This window comes from Cryptomeria japonica, chromosome 10, assembly GCF_030272615.1.
Source record: "Cryptomeria japonica chromosome 10, Sugi_1.0, whole genome shotgun sequence".
NCBI classification, from domain to species: domain Eukaryota; kingdom Viridiplantae; phylum Streptophyta; class Pinopsida; order Cupressales; family Cupressaceae; genus Cryptomeria; species Cryptomeria japonica.
The window spans coordinates 373,235,923-373,252,874 of NC_081414.1; the positions used below are offsets into that span (position 1 = coordinate 373,235,923).

The 16,952-nt window shown below is 35.3% G+C and overlaps 1 protein-coding gene across 2 annotated transcripts; it reads left to right on the forward strand.

Moving 5' to 3' along the window:
• Positions 1-7,914: 7,914 nt before the first annotated feature.
• Positions 7,915-12,052, forward strand: LOC131077481 (heat stress transcription factor B-4). Of its 2 annotated transcripts, XM_058014972.2 has the most exons (3): positions 7,915-9,078; positions 9,181-10,123; positions 11,609-12,052. In XM_058014972.2, the coding sequence occupies exons 1-2, from the start codon at positions 8,818-8,820 to the stop codon at positions 10,093-10,095; spliced, it is 1,176 nt and encodes a 391-aa protein (XP_057870955.1). In that variant the 5' UTR covers positions 7,915-8,817; the 3' UTR covers positions 10,096-10,123; positions 11,609-12,052. The 2 variants fall into 2 exon arrangements, with proteins under 2 accessions (XP_057870955.1, XP_057870954.1); XM_058014971.2 differs by lacking the exon at positions 11,609-12,052 and having other exon boundaries at positions 9,181-10,480.
• The last annotated feature ends 4,900 nt before the right edge of the window (positions 12,053-16,952 follow it).

The window sequence follows — 16,952 nt, forward strand, 5'->3', positions numbered from 1 at the left end:
ACATGTGAAATGTTTTTTCTTTTCGTGTGTTAAAATGACATGAAGATGGGTTTGTATTTTATGAAGGACTAGTCCACCCAACACTCACACATATCACAACAACAAATACTAACATTGAAAATGAATGAAGGATAAAAAACCAACTTTTGGTTTCTTAAATAGTATGGAATTACAAATTCTAAATTTACAATGCTACAATCACATGGCCTTAACATACTATCTATGAAAATGCTACAATTCAGAGCCACAATATGCACTAATGAAACTAACTTTTGTAACCTTCGTTCACCTCTTTATTTGGCACCAACAACCACCTTAGAATGTTCTAGAAAGTGAAACTCCCCTTTTTGGGTATCTAGAGGTCTAGCTATTCATTTTCCTATCCAACAAGATTTTTCATTTTTCATTTGAATTTTAGTAGTACAACTTCTAAGAACCACAACTTTTGACTTGAGCATCTCATTTACTATTATAATATATTTTCAGAAAGACCGTGAAGAGATATACAATGCCAAAATAATCTATAATATTATTTTGTCCATTTTTTAGATCTTTTATAAGCCTTCTAAGGGTTTGAAGTTTGTGTTTGAAACTTTATAGAAAAAAATTCCTAAGACAAAAACTACATTATCTCCCAAATGGCATAGGATATTGAGATGATTCTTTAACCATTTGCTTTATTTTTCAATTCCTCTTCTTAGGGTAAATTTTCATATCCATATGTGCCCATATAAGTTGACTTACTAAAATAAAAAGTGATGAATTTTAGCCTTTTTGGACTTTTGATTGTCCTACACCTTTAAAGTGTCGTCAAGGGCTCCAAAAAACTAAAGAAACCTACAAAAATAAAGGAAAATATAATTTTTTGGGGCGATGCAAGATTTCCCTTACACCACAGGATTCTCTTGCATTAGTTTTATAGATTTTTCAAAGAGATGTCAAAAAAAAATGTAACAGATTGGAACCAACTTTAATTAATAATTTTTTCATTTAATTTTTGTGGTAGGAGGATGAGAAGACCTAGCTACCATATTGAAGGTATTGAATGTTTTGAGGTCCCCAAGATCCTACGAGGCTCAATATTTTAGTATATATAAAGACCAAAATGGGTCAACTAGATTTTTCAATGTCTAGAGCATTTTAATACTTGAAATTCATGATCATCATTACAATTTTCTATATTCGATTCATACAACCTTTCAACAATTGGTAATAACATTAAGGAAAGGGTTTTAATATGTAATATGACAATAATCACAAATGTATTATGAACAATTTAATAATAATCACACTACAAGGGGACCAAATTAGTAATATCGCAAGCAAAGGGAACCTACATGTAAACTAGCAACAATAATAAGGTAAGGGAATAAAATTGGTTGTAATCACTACATATGTAAAGGAACCCACAAAGTTCACAAGGACCTCGATATCTTTTAACCCATGTGTAGCATCATAAATTGTAACCCTTTACAATTTTACATTACCTTTTGTGCCCTTGTCTTAGTGTGTTTTCTCATAGCTTTTATCCAAACCCATTTTTGGCCTTTATGCTACAAAACTAATGTCATATGTTTACATGATGGTCTGAACCTCTATCCTAAGACTGAGTGCACTTGATTCACACCTGATTCACCCTATTTTGGGTGGACAAGGGTGCTTAGGGTGTCCTTGTTCTGGATAGGGGCATTATGGGTGCTCTTGTCCCTCCAATGTAAGCCCAATTTTGAATATGTTAGTGCTCATTTCTTGATAGTTGGTTCCTAATCCTGATGTCTCAATAGGACCATGGGAGGTTAGCCTAATTTAAGAAATACCTTGATATAAGAGCATTCTTTCATTCATTTTCATCAATCCATTATCATCAAGCATTCCAAATCTCAAGCATAGTACAACATATCAAAGTGATATTTCATCCTAACATATCGATCAAGTATTCTTCAAATCTAAGCATTATGGAGCAACAAGTTGTAATAATCTTCATGCAAGAATGTTTGATCATGATTGATTCATTTATGTCTTGTCATGTCACATTATTTCATTAACACTTGTGAGTCACATTCAAAGAGCATTGCTTCATCAACCACCATCAACTTCAACAAGCTTGAGGTATAATACTCAACATTTTACTTCAGAGTTTTCCTTTCAATTTTAATTCAATCATAGGGTCAATTCCTAACTTGGGGTTTGACCTAGGCAAACCTTTATCAACAACACCATTTTCCTCCTTCCTATGTGTAGGTGACAAGATATAGAGGTAGATGATACAGATTTGAGAAGAGTAGATAGAGACACACGAAACTAGCTTTTGCATAGACAAAAAATGGAGAAAAAGGTCGCTCCAAGCACCATTGTTTGACACTTTTTCAATGAAACTTCATGGAAACATTCAAAACAATATCCTAATCCCCAAAAGACATTTGTTGTCTACATCTGACGCCCTTGGGACAAGGTCACCCCAAACACCATTGTCCGACATTTTTGAGTCCAAATTGCAAACACAGGTTCCTCTCTACTTCCTATTTCTATATTTGTACTTATGTCTACATATATGATTTGAGATTGCATGTGCATACTGATTCTTGTCAATTTCACATCTCTAGCCCTAGATCTTGCACCCAATTTATGCCTTTCCATAGTTCATTTTCGACTCAAACAAAGAAAGAATAGTCGCCAATCAACATTTATTCCTCTTTTTGAATAATTGAGATTGAATCTATTGATTTCATCCCTCTTTAATGTAGCTAGAGTTGAAAGTAGGTTAATTCCTTATTTAAATAACTAAACTAGTGAATACCTATTTCCAACCATTACACCATGTAAAATTCATAAGGAAATATAAATTAGGACTTACAAATGAAATGATACAATGAATCTCAAATTTTAAATTTCTATAATACAAAATAAAACATGCATTAATGTTGAATATTCTATATCTAATGCATTTTTATGTGATTGAAATTTTCATGGTAGAATATTATTTACAATATTTTATTTTGTGAGAATTTTAGGGAGCTTATTTATGTAGTATTGTCATAATATTATTTATTAAATATACATTACTTATAAAGATCCATTTAAGATATATTTAATATATTAAGTACAATTAGAATTATTCAATGTTTAATCCTTATAATTTTATAATTACATTGTAGTGTACCCAATCTCTTTATTTTTCAAATAATTATGACAATTTAAAATCTATAGTAAGATGGATATATGGAGAAAAATAAGTAAAATCATAATTATTGAATTTCTTACCAATAAAAACTAGCCATTAAACAACCATAAATTAAAAATTCAATAGATAAGATTGAAATGGTCAAATAATCCAATTTAATCTCTTAGAAATTTCTTTAAACATCCCTCTAATTAAATATTAAGAAAAATATTTTTTAGTAGATTCCTCAAACCTACTAACCAAGATAGGAATAATGCTCATATTCTTATCTAAATTTTACATAACAAACAATTCAAAATGATTTAAAACTTCTCTACATAATCCATTTGTTAAACTAAAAATATATTTTTGTGAGTTTATAATATATAAAATGATAATAACTAAGTTAGTAATAAAATATATTAGAAGAGTATATAATAATTATGATAATTGTTAACATTGGATATAGATTCAAATGAAATATTTCAACTAAACTTTTTAAATTCTAATCTTTATCAAATGAAACCTTAGTTAAAGGAAGAAATTAAAAAATGCAAATGAATAAATTAAAGCAATATTATCCATATTAAATTCTTATTTTGTCAAAAAGGAGGATTTAATCACAAATGGTAGAGATGTGGTTACCCACATCAAGATCACATTATGTGAACCTATGGGTATGGATTATAGATTTATATTATCTATGTGATTTACATTGGGTATTGAAAGCTCATGATTGTGGATTCCTATGGAGTTCGTTATGTTTTGGTAACTTGAAGCTCTTGTTTAACAATATGTGTGCATCCTCTTGTTTGGTGGTTTTGTTCTTTTACCTTGTGGTCATGTGTAGTGAGAAGGTTTTCAAATTGGATGGGTACTTTTGGCATTTGGGAACCTAGATGGAAAAACACTAGCTATACATTCTACAGAATGAAGTGCTTATGTTGGCTTCATGGTTTTAGCCCATGGTTAAATGAAAGCACTGGAAAATAAACCATTGACCTCTTTGTGAGTTGTGGAGTTGATATGATTCATATGCTATAAGCTCTTGGACAACTTAATTTTCTAGTTGGGTTGTAGTTTCCCTTTTGTTTTTCACTTATCTAGGTTTGTAGAGCTATGCGTATTCCATTGTTTATATGACATGTTTTATGTGATTGTCTAGATGTTTAAGTGGATTTCAAATTACATAGATAGTTTTGTAGTTTTTAAATGTTAACGAAAAATTTGTGGTATGTAGGTCTATGATAAGATTGTATTTAGTGTGTTTTGGATGAAAACATTTATAGGTTTGCATGATTGCTTGGAGGGTTCTTATTGATCTATAGTTACTCTTATGTGGGTTTGTTATTAGATCTAGCATTGATCTTGGTGATCAAGTCTTGGAAATCCACATGTTATGCTTGCTTATCTTTATACTACATAATACTAATGTGGGGTTAAATCTTTTCAATTATTTGAGATTGGAGTATTGACTATGTATTTCTCCTTTGAGATGTTGCATATGTGCAAATCTTGTAAAATTTTCTGATGTGGACTCTATTTGGTAGGCCTTATTTTTTGTAACCATTATTTCATAATTGGTATATTGATTACAATGAGAAAATGATTTTTTAGGAGTACTTAATATAGTTGTTCATTTAGATATTGGTATTATTTTATGGTGCATGCAAAGCTATGTTCACTTTTAGTGGAGTTTTGGTAATGATATTGGTTTTAAGATGCCATGTATAACTTGGTATCACATTTAATGGGATATTTATGTAGTTGCATAATATGTTTTGTATTCTTTGTTTCAAGATGCTGGTTCTAAGTTGTTGATGTACAATGTGTAGAGAGCCATAGGCAATCCTTGATTAGAAGACAGATGATCTTTGGCAATGGTTCTTGGTGTCATTTGGAGCACTTGGATTCTACCTTTTAGATTACAGTGAGAGTTTAACATCTTTGGTTCTATTGACAAGAGTGAACTCACAAGACCCGGGTTGATTTACATAATTCTATATGACATTTTAGGCTTTGGCACGTTCATTAGATTGAGAAAATTAAAGTTTTAACAATGAAAAATTGATTTTGAACATCTATGACAATTATTCATCATCAATCCTAAAGTTAAGTAAACAAATCCTCTTATTTAAGTTATTGTAATCTATTATGGATCCCAAATGTATTATATCTTTGGTTCTATTGACAAGAGTGAACTCACAAGACTTGGGTTGATTTACATAGTTTTCTATGGAAATTTACCCCTTGGCACATTCATTAGATTGAGAAATTTAAACTTTTTGATGATGGCAAATTGATTTTGAATAACATCAACAACAAATATTCATTATCGATCCTAAAGTTAAGTAAACATATTCTCTTATTTAATTTATTATAATCTATTATTGATCCCAATTGTATTATCTAAATCAATTTATCCTTTATTAGTTTATTTAATAATTTATGAATAGCATTTTTTTTCTTTATAATAGTTAACAAATATAAAAGAAAGTTTGGGCTTGGTCGATCACCTTGAGAGGTTATTGGGGGGGCTTGGCTTGCCAAAGAGAGAAGTTTCGAGTTGTTGGGCTAACCTGTAGGTTCCTCTCGGTTACCATTTTTTTTCTTTCTAAAACTAGCATAAAAATTGTTCTCATTATTTTATCCGATCCACAAGGTTAAATCACATCACACAAGATCAAACTAGTGCACAAGGGATTGATACATGAGAATGCAATATGTATGCAAGTTTGATCGACATGCTTGAGTTCTAACATGTGGATTTGAACCAATAGTCTTAATGTGACATTATATTTTATGTTTAGTCATTTTTATGCTTATTTTATCATTATATTAATCATAGATAATTTGTGTGTGCTTTCATATGTACATCATCATATCCACACCATTATTAGATCTCTCTTCAATTCTAAAGGGCATCACATAGACCGTCTACATGTCTACAAATGTTATCTTTTATTTTACCCATTTTGTTACTTTGGTCGACCAAGTGGTTTGATCCAAGAGAAATGTTTACCTATTGAGTCAACAAGCTCCCAACTCTATTATTTATATTAATTTATACCTAATAATTAATCTAAATAATTAATCTATAACATTTAATTTCCTTTTCAATAGTTTACGAATATAAAATAGAGTCTGGCCCAATCAATCACCTCGAGAGGTTATAAGAGAGGTTTGCTTCGTGAAAGAGAAATTGATACCTAAAACAAATATTAAAGAAATTGACCTTTCAAAGTTATAAGAGAGGCTCGCCTTATGAAAGAGAAATTAGTACCCAAAAGCAAATATCTTCTTCTTTACAATACTTAACAAATGTAAAAGAAAGTCCGACCTAAATGATCGCTATAAAAGAGATTGTAAGAGACGCTGGTCTAATGAAAGAGAAATCAGCACCCAAAAAAACAAATATTAATAGAACTGTTCCAATATTTTTAACAAATATCTTGGGAAAGAAGAAATGACGTTGTGAATCTTCTAGTGGAAAGCTTCGGATTTGAGCAGTAAAGAGAGAGGCCATGGGACCTGGGGTCTAGGTGGTGCATAGTGGGGTCTGTGTTTCTGTCAATCAGGGCAAGGAGAATAAAGTTTTCGGACCCACAGAAGTTAAGTCACATGTGGGGTCATTCATGGGACCCGAGTTGGCGAGAAATTTAGCAGGAATGGGGCTAAAAATGCCAAGGAAGTGAAAGTATGGCGAGTCGAAGAAAATTTGGACAAATTAGACAGTGAGTTGAGTTTGCGTTAATAGGGTACAACGAATATATGGTCGACAAGAATTGGCCATGAGACGGAAATGGCTGGAATCAGTCCAACACCTGGGAAGTGCAGACAAAAGACATACAATATGGTTGTCTCAATTTCATAGATAGTGAGAGAAAGATGAGGAAAAGACCACAAGTACGTGAGTATGTGCGTGTTTGTATGGTGAAAGCATGTGAGTGTACGTGCGCTTTGTGTAGAGAGTCAAGCAGAGCAGAAAGAGTACTATGAGTAGTATGTATGTGGAAGGATAAAAAAATATATGGAGTAGAAGTAGAAGAGGACCCTACACTTACAGTCACAGAGGGCTCAGAGCTACCACAGACCAGAGGCTACAGACCTCACGTTATAGAAGTAGAAGAAGTTGGAAGTAGAAGAATGTCAGACTCTTCTGATGTGGTGACAAGTGAGAGGTGATGAGTACCTATAACATTGTATTAGATGGGGCCTGGCCTGGCCATATCATTATATAAATAAATACCTAAAGCAATGGAATTGTATTGGTAGGTATTATAAAATTAGAATAGAATCTTCTTGGATGGAGTTTGAAAAGGTGGGAGGGAAAGAAGGAAGGAAAGGATGGATGGATGGGTGGGTGCACAGAATGAAAAGATAATTGGGGTGATGGACACCCTCGTGGGATTTTTGGGAGGGAGCGACCGGCAGAAAGAAACAAAAGGTCCAATCCATATAATACTCTACTGGGTGTACTAGTAAATAGAAGTCTCTCACGGGATGCATCATCTGTCTGTCTCTGAACTCTGCACCTGCACAGACCTATACCTTATATACACATATATATAACTATACTATTACTATCCTATCTATACCCATGTACAAGCAGACAATGTATTGCAGGGCTGCAGCAGTAGAGCTTATAGTGCTGTAGCTATTGCTATTGTTTGAAATATTTATATATGGGCAGGAGTTTTTTAATATTTAGTATAGCCTCTTAGGCTTCTCCTGTACTGGTAGCCTTAGTTTACTTGTTTGCTTTGTTGAAAAGTACCCACTTCACCAGCGGCACACTGCACCAAACTCCACCCAGGATGATGGAATTGCCCACTTTCAGAAATTGTAAGGACACTCAGAGGAGAAGACTCGATTCACGAGAGTTTAAAGAAGAGGAAAAGAGAAAAATATAAAAACCCATGTCAGACGTCATGTGTGTGCAGCCCACTGCCACCCTCACACTCTCTCTCTCAATCTCATTCACTCCATTCCTAGGTAATTATAGAGCCTGCCCATTTCCCCGCCTATTTTAGCGTTGTCCCTAGTTTAGAGGCCTCCCCAATCTCTCCTTCCTTCTAACGGAAGCCTGTCTTAAAGCGCTTCACGTTATTCGATGCAGTCTGAGAAGAGAAGCGGTCACAGAGAAGGTGTGGGGAGAATAAATAAATATACTTATTCCTCCTTCAATCGTCCCTATGTCTTAAGAGCCTAGGCTCCTCACGGGTTTGCCTTGAGATTTGTCTCTCTCTCTCTTTTCTCTTCATCTTTCCGCTCCCCCTTTTTATCTCTCTGTGCCTCTCGAAACCAACCCAGACAGACACATATTCCCGCAGACAGGACATCCATTCACCCACCCATCTTTTGCATTTCAAGGCATAAGTAGAGAACCCAACTGAACAAAATCGTATTTTTTTTTTCCTCCGCTCACTTCCATTGCTAATGACGGCTCTCATGTAGAGAACCCAACTGAACAAAATCGCATTTTTCACCCTCTGTTCACTTCCATTGCGCTAATGGCGGCTCTGTAGAGAACCCAACTGAACAAAACCGCATTTTTTACCCTCTGTTCAGTTCCATAATGGCGGCTCTATAGAGAACCCAACTGAGCAAAATCCCATTTTTTTAATTTCCCCCTGTTCAGTTGTTCCATTGCATTAATGGCGGCTCTGTTGCTGGATAATTGCGAAGTAGGAAATCAAATGATGCTGACTGTGGAATCCCACAAGTCTGTTCCGGCGCCGTTTCTCACAAAAACGTATCAACTCGTCGACGATCCCGCCACCGATCACATCGTCTCGTGGGGCGACGACGACACAACCTTCGTCGTCTGGCGGCCGCCGGAGTTTGCCAGAGATCTCCTCCCCAATTACTTCAAACACAACAACTTCTCCAGCTTCGTCCGCCAGCTCAACACTTATGTATGTACAGATACAGATCAATAATCAACTTCCTTTCGAGCCCAAATGGGCATTGCAAAATGGTCTTTTTTCACTCTAAAACTCTGGTTTTTTTTCTCGCAGGGATTCAGAAAAATCGTTCCAGACCGCTGGGAATTCGCCAACGAGTACTTCCGAAAGGGAGAAAAACACCTGCTGTGCGAGATACACAGGCGGAAGACTTCCCAGGCGGTGTCACCCTCTGGTCACATGATGCCACTCAGCCGCTCAATCTCTCCCTCCACTTCCGATGATCAAGACTGGTCGCCGCTCTCCACTCCGTTGTCGTCTCCCAGAGGAGTAGCGCCGCCAGGCGGAGGCGGCGCCGCCGGCGTGGGTGTCGGCGTTGGTGTGGGCGTTGGGATGGGTTTGGGCGTTGGCATTGGTATTGGCGGCGCATTCATGTGCGCCGCTCAGCCAATGAACAGCGCCGCCGCCGTCTCGGCTCTGTCCGACGACAATGAGAGACTGAGGAGAAACAATTCGATGCTGCTCTCTGAGCTTGCACATATGAGGAAGTTATACAACGACATTATTTACTTTGTGCAGCACCATGTCAGGCTTCCTCCGCCGTCACACCAGCAGAGGCACCAAATAAGCGCCGCCGCCGCCGCCGCTCCGCTTCTTCTAGAAGGCCACACGCCCACCACTCCCAGGATCCTTGACACCACTACCTCTACTCTTCCGCCGCCTCGCTCAGTTTCCTCTCTCTTGAGCTTTGTTAAAGACTCTTTTCATGCCAATTCACCCAATATTAAGCCCAATCCCTCCTCTCCATCGCTCCCCATTCCTCCCTCCGCCACCAAGAGTCCTCCTAAGCTCTTTGGTGTCCCTCTTCATGGCAAGAAGCGCCTCCATCCTGCATCTTGGGATGACCAATCTTCTTCTTCCTCATCTAAACTCCTAATGCAGCCCTCCTGCAAAGTGTTGAAGACGGAATTGTCACTGAATCTTATGCCTACCTCATCTGCCTCGGATGGAGCACCAGCAGATCACTGAGCTGCTGCTGGAACTTATTGATTGTAATGTATGTAATTGGTGATTGATTCTTCTTGTTTACTTATATGCCAAGCTCCATGCTTGATTACCCCGCATTGGTTGGTTGATTGCATTCAGATTTTGATCAGCTAAAATGAAATGCATGGCTTCTTTTTTCTCCCTTTACTTCTCTTCTAGAGTGAATCAAGGAATTTTAATGATGTGCCACGAGAGCAGCATCAGTCTAAGAGATCAAGAGAGTCTAACAATCGCAAGAGATTAAAAGTGTCATCTTTAACAATCTTCAACTTCTTTTGGATGTCAACTCTTCTATTAAGAATCTTCTTCTCGGCTCTTCTATTGTAAATCTTATCATGAAATTAACAATCTTTTAAGTTTTTCTCAATTCTTCCATTGTAAATCTTGATGATGAAACTGTGTGTTGTGAAATCTATGAAATTAATAATCTTCAAGTTTTCCTCAACTCTTCCATTGTGTAAATCTTGATGATGAAACTGTGTGTTGTGAAATCTTTGTTTGGCTAAGCGTCACTTCTTTCTTTCTAGCTTTGTGATTTTGACAAGGGTGGAAGGAATGAAGTTTGTGATCATCATTTGTTTAACTTTAAACAACACCCACCGTACCATGTGATCTGAGAGTTGCTTCGTCCTGGTTTTTGTGCACCTGGATATTTGTGTAGATAAGACTAAATCAGCATCACCTTCAATGTGGGGTTTGCCTGATTATTTCACCCTGCATTGCATTTCCCTCCCTCTCATGAATGATGTTGCTGGGCCTTCAAATTACCACACAAAATTGTTACACCTCACCCACTGTGATAACTTCAGGTTCTCTGCGTTGAATCAAAAAATGCTCATTAGAATTCAATTTTGATGGTGATAGTTTCACCCATGGTTGCAACCTGCAACTACCCCACATTTATTAGTAGCAGGCTACCATCTAATTATATTGAACTCTGTCATAGTCGTTTGAAATCGCCATCAGTTTTTGCACTTTAATCTCGCCCGCCACAAACACAATCAATGACACCATCTCTATCTCATTTCTTTCTTAAATTTCATGTCGTGCATAATAAATGCAAGTAGTTGATAACCATTTTCCCTTGGTCTCATTAACGTATAAAACAAGCAATATCATCTAAATGTGTTGGGAAATCTGATAGTCGATATAAAAATGAATGAACACTTTTCTTATTATTAAAGACAGGAAAAGTCCAAGATTTTTGGATTAGAGTGAGGTCTTTTTGGATGACATTGTGTGAATTTTTTTTCAATTTTTCTTAGATTAAATGATTAGATTCACATTTCATAATCTATTCTCAGAATGAACAAGTTAGGAAAGAAAACTATAATCTGAAATGTTGATGAAGAAGAATGTGAAATAATAGCAGCATTTGTATCTTTCTTGGGTTCTTGAAAACATGGTATCATGAAATAAATCTCCATTTTTTTCTTTGGAAACATTAAACAAGAAAAACCATTAACGTTTCTTGCTGAATGTTATTTGCACCCAGGGAAAAATGGAGCTCCTGCAAGAGAAATCGGATCAAAATGGTGGCTGTGATATCTCTGACGATCACAAATCTTGAGTGTGAAGAAACACACAAATGGAGCAGAATGGAAAAGACATGAGAGACAAAAGATGAAAGATGAAAGGGAGCATAAAATTCTGAGTGTGTTTTAGTGTTAAAGGCCATCCATTGATCGTCTAAAGTTTCAGTGTTACTGTTTTGGACCCTCCATCGTAAGGTAATGCCAAGAATATTCATTGAGTTGGGAGATCCAACGTATATATATTATCGATCGAATCCAGCAAGTAGTCATGTAAAGGTATGCACGTATTGGGAAATCTATATATAGAAAAAACTTTCTGTATCTGATCGCACACATTCCCACAAGCTTCGAGGAACTTAAATGTACTGTCATATATTTAATTAAACCATTTGTCTTGAAAGGAAGTTCATGAAATGAAATGTACTGTTATATGTTGCAAATGATACATATTTATTTCTGCTTCTGCTTTCTAATTATCGTGTCTTCTTCTTGTATATTGGAAATGCTTGTTTCATGTACAGATATTATTTTGTTTTTTTCTTCACATTTGCAGCTTCCACACCTCCAAAGTCTCCTTCACTGTCCTTGACTAAATGCATGCAATATTGACGTTTTATATCAAGGTTTGAATTTAGTTGAGCACTATATTCAGAAATAAAGAGGATTAAAACACTATATATGCGTTTGATTTTTATTAGTTGAGTTTGTTTATTGAAAAATAAAATTGTTAAGAGGTCTTATCTATATATAAATTTATTGATATATGTGAGTAGTCTGCTTTTTATATTCTAATTATTAATTTTTAATTAAGAATTTATAATCGAGAGTTAGTCATTTTGTTCGAGTTATCTACGGCATAATTTCAAAAATAAATAAATTTAGAGGTTTTATAATTATTTTTTCCATTTTTATAATTATTGATATTGGAAGTAGTCCATCTCCTTCAATTAATTATTTCCTCCTTTCAATGAAGATTTCTTAATTGAGAGGTAGTCATTTTGCTCATGTTATTAAAGCATGATTTCAAGTTCAAAAAATAAAATTGTTTAGAGGTTTTACAATAATTTTTTTTGTTTCTCTAATTTATTGGTACTGGGAGAGAGTAGATCTCCTTAAATAAATTATTTCTTCTTTCAATTAAGAATTCATGACCAAGAGATACTCATTTTGTTAAAGTTGTATGTGGCATGATACCAACCTCACTCAACTAAATTTCATATTTGATGTGTTCTAAATAATTGAACTCCACTGACATATCAAAGAAAATTTATTTTATAAATTTGTTTTTTATTTTGTTATAAATAGATTGTAAATTGGTGTTTAAAGAAGTAAGAATTTAATTTTTTTAGATGAAAAAAACCTATAAGTTTATGAGATAAAGGGTCAGATAAAGTTCATTGAATATAAGTCTTGCATTTTTATGTGATTTTCAAAGATTAAAATTTTTAGAATTGATGAATACATCTAGATGTAATTGTTTCAACATTTTTTTTTGCTTCTAACACTTGATATAATATATCCTATGCTCCATTATTAAGATGAGGAATAAAAAAATGATTGAATCACAGGCTTGATTGTGAAACAGAAGGGAGAAATGTAGGAGGAACAAATAGTGAAGGATCACAAATAATTTATTAAATTTAGGGAAATAATATAATGAAAAATATTTTGTTCGTGTTTTGTTCTTCTAATATTTCTCCTCTAAGTGTTTGCAATCTATCAATTTTTGTTCCTTTTTACATTGATGATGATTTATACAATATGATTTGATGTAAAAAAAATTTATACAATAATATTTTAATAATTTCATACTATATTTAAAAATGTTCATAACTCAATAACATAAACTATAAAAAATTATACCTACAAAATTAGTTATTTGTAAAATTTGAAACATATAGAATATAATATATTAAAAAATAAAAAATCTTCTACATAATAATAATGGTAAATTACAATTAAAATAATTTGATTAAAAATGTATAAATACTATTTTTTTAGGGGATAATTGCTAAAATTCAAACTATAAAATTGTTGTTTTTTATTTTTATTTTTATTTTTGATTGATTAAAAGCAGCTAAGGGGTTGCCCACAATTATATTAAAATATCAAAATATTACATTGTTGGGTAAGTACTGTTGGCATTATTGTCATTGATGTCAGGGGATGTCAAGAGGTTGTAGAGAAGCAGGTAGTAGTCATGCATAACACGAAGACATGAGAAGACATGTGAAGCACATAACATGCAGGTTATGTTGTCATGCATGCAATTGCGCATAACACGTCGTGTTATGCCGCAGGCGCCTCGACTAGACTCATTGTCTCCATGTGTCGGCAACAGTTTTGAGCTACGTGTTGGTGAGATGTACATGTACGGCCTTTTTGGTGCGTTGATTGTCACACTCGACACCATGGGGGCTTCACTTAGTGAAGCTGGATTATATCACGCACGTTCATGACATACTAAAGAATCCCCCTATTTTCAAAAAATATTGCCCTAAACTCCTTTTTTGTCACTCCCTACCAATACACAACCCAAATTAAACCCCCCTATTTTTACCAAATATTATATTTTTTCATAGCACGAATTAAACCCCCCCCAATTTTCACCAAATAGGCAGTATATTGTTTTTGATTATGAGGATATTAAACCCCCTAATATGAATGCACGTGATATAATATTGCCTAGCTAGTGAAGCCTCTGTGCTTGACACTCGACAGGGAAGTCTTCAGTATTTGACTGAGTTCCAAGTTGGGGGTTGTGAGTCGTGATTTCCACGTGGCAGCAGTTGTTTGGTTCACGTGTGTCGATAGGTATTGCGGTGTATTCAAATGAAGGAAGAGACTGTGTGGGATATCATTTGAGCAAAGAGAAGGCCATCCACAACTACCTCGCAACGTTGAAAAGTAAGATGCACTAGTTGTGCGGGATAAGAGTTTCATTAAGGTCGAAGACCCCCTCGCTATCTCGTGACATGATGAACAAGAGTTTGGTGACCGTGCGAGACAAGAAAAAGACAAGGGAAATGTATCCCCTGCCATCTCGCACTACTGATGACCAAAGAAAGTTGGTCTTGCAGGATGAGAAAGTAATGGAAGGATAGAGGCTTCCCGCTATCTCGCATACTAAGAAAGGATGAGATGATGGTCGTGCGGGTCATCATGAAGATAGCGGTAAATGGTTCCCGCTATCCCGCACCATTCAAGATGGGCGTGTGATGGTCGTGCAAAATAAGTTAGTGAAGCGAGAGAAGGTTCTCACTATCCCGCAACATGTAGAGGGATGAAAAGAGGACCCTGCGGAGTAAATGAGAACAAAGAGGACAATGAAGTCTCTTATCTTGCATGAGTTAAGAGGTCATGTCGAATGTCGTGTTGGCTAGCAAATGGAGAAGCGAGACATGTCCACCGCTATCTCGCAATGTCAAATACCATAAGTTGGAACTCTTGCGGGGCAAGATAAATTGAATAATTGTGCATCCCGACAACCCGCATGGGTAAAGAGGGCTTGTAAATGATGATGCGAGATAATGAAAAGAAATAATGAGGTAGCTCGATTGGATCGATAGTCCATGTGGCGGTTGACCAGGTGACTTGGACGTCAATAAAGAAGACTTTTGACGACATCTGTGCATGCCGATAGGCACAAGAGTTTTACGTAGAAGCTGACCGACCTTGACCGAGTAATCTGGTGAAGGAAATGGAGACATGTGGCTCCCTGGCTTGTCGATGAGAATATCTGATATGCAGAAGTTGGTGACGATGTATTCAAGTGTGGTAGTTGTTGATATTTTTAGGGTAGGTTGACAGAGGATGGAAAATGCATTAATGGCGACCGAATTGCAAGCTGGTTGTATGGCTCGAGGAAGAATTCCTAATCTCTTCGGGCAAAGAAAAGTAATCTAAGTATAAAGAATAATCCGAAGAAAGATAGGGTGAATTTACTACAGGCGGAAAATCTAAGATCATGAAGGACAGAGAATAAAATCTCTAGAGGTGTAGATCTCTAAGACAAACACTTGAATAAAATATTCAAGTTTGCAGTAGAGGTAAAATCTGTTGTGTACATAGTAGAATGAATAAAGCAGTAGATGTAAATGTGATTCGATATTGGTAGGTGTGGTAGTTGAGATAGAGATAGAGGTTGAAATAGAAATATCTCAACAAGTCGACTGTGCAGAGTGTGTGCTTGAATAGAGTATGGTGTTGCTGCCAAGAGAAAACAAAGAAATTTACAAAAGTGGAGAAAGTAAGAACAAAGTATTTTGGAAAGTGAAGCTGTAGCAGAGAGAAGAAGACAACCAGATAGAGGAAGAAGAAGAAATAGAGGAAGAACCTCAGTAGGAAGAGATATTCATTCTCAAGATATGAGAAATTTGTAAGTGTTACAAAACTCATTTGTAACAAGGTTTCATTATTGCATTGTAAATTTTGATAATCATTGTAAATCTCTGAGTGGGTGCTTAGAGAAGGGGTAGGTGCTCCTTTGAGTAGGTGCTCATAAAATCAAGGGTTGGTGCTTCTTGGCTTGGTGCCCTAAACTTTGTAATTTGTTATTCATTGTGAGGCTGGATTGGAGTAGTAGACTCCAACAACTATTCTCACCGAGGTTTTTCCCACATTGGGTTTTCCTCGTCATTTTTAATATTTGCACACATAGTTAAAATTTTAAAATACACTGATTCACCCCCCCTCTCAGTGTCCATTTGTGTTCTTCAAGTACACCAAGATGGTGAACAAAAACTAGCCACCATCTAAGAAAAACAAAAAATGAACATAACTCAATCGGGTTATGGTTCAGATTCCCGTCAGAAAAATTTGAACTATAACCCGATCGAGTTATTTGTTTTTATTAAAATTTGATTAGGTTATTTATTTTTAAAAAAACCTAATCGAGTTATTAATATTATTAGTAACCTGATCACATTTTTCTGATTATATATTTAAAAAAAAGCTACTAGGACCATTCTACCCACAACCTCCACCAAAAATGACAAACAACCAAGTTGCAGCGTGTGAAACCCAATTGTGATTTCAACCCTATAAGCCAAATCAAAATGCCACGCCATCAGAGAGGTGAGTTTACAGTTAATTTATGTATTTTTTTTGTTTTCTATTTCGAATTTCGCTATAGTTATTTAGTTTTTGATTAATTTTATTTTATTTTGTAAATTTGATATTAGATGTTCAACAAAACAATCCCCCTTAGAAAAATATGCTCCGTAATCTTCCTAATCCTTCGATAAACCCTTCTCAAACCACATAGTTGGATTTACTAGGTTTACTGGCACAAAATAGATTAAC

Coding starts and splice junctions, on each gene's coding strand:
- LOC131077481 (XM_058014972.2), top strand. CDS start 8,818: ATGGCGGCTCTGTTGCTGGATAATTGCGAAGTAGGAAATCAAATGATG. Junction 9,079..9,180: donor TCCGCCAGCTCAACACTTAT/GTATGTACAGAT, acceptor TTTTTCTCGCAG/GGATTCAGAAAAATCGTTCC.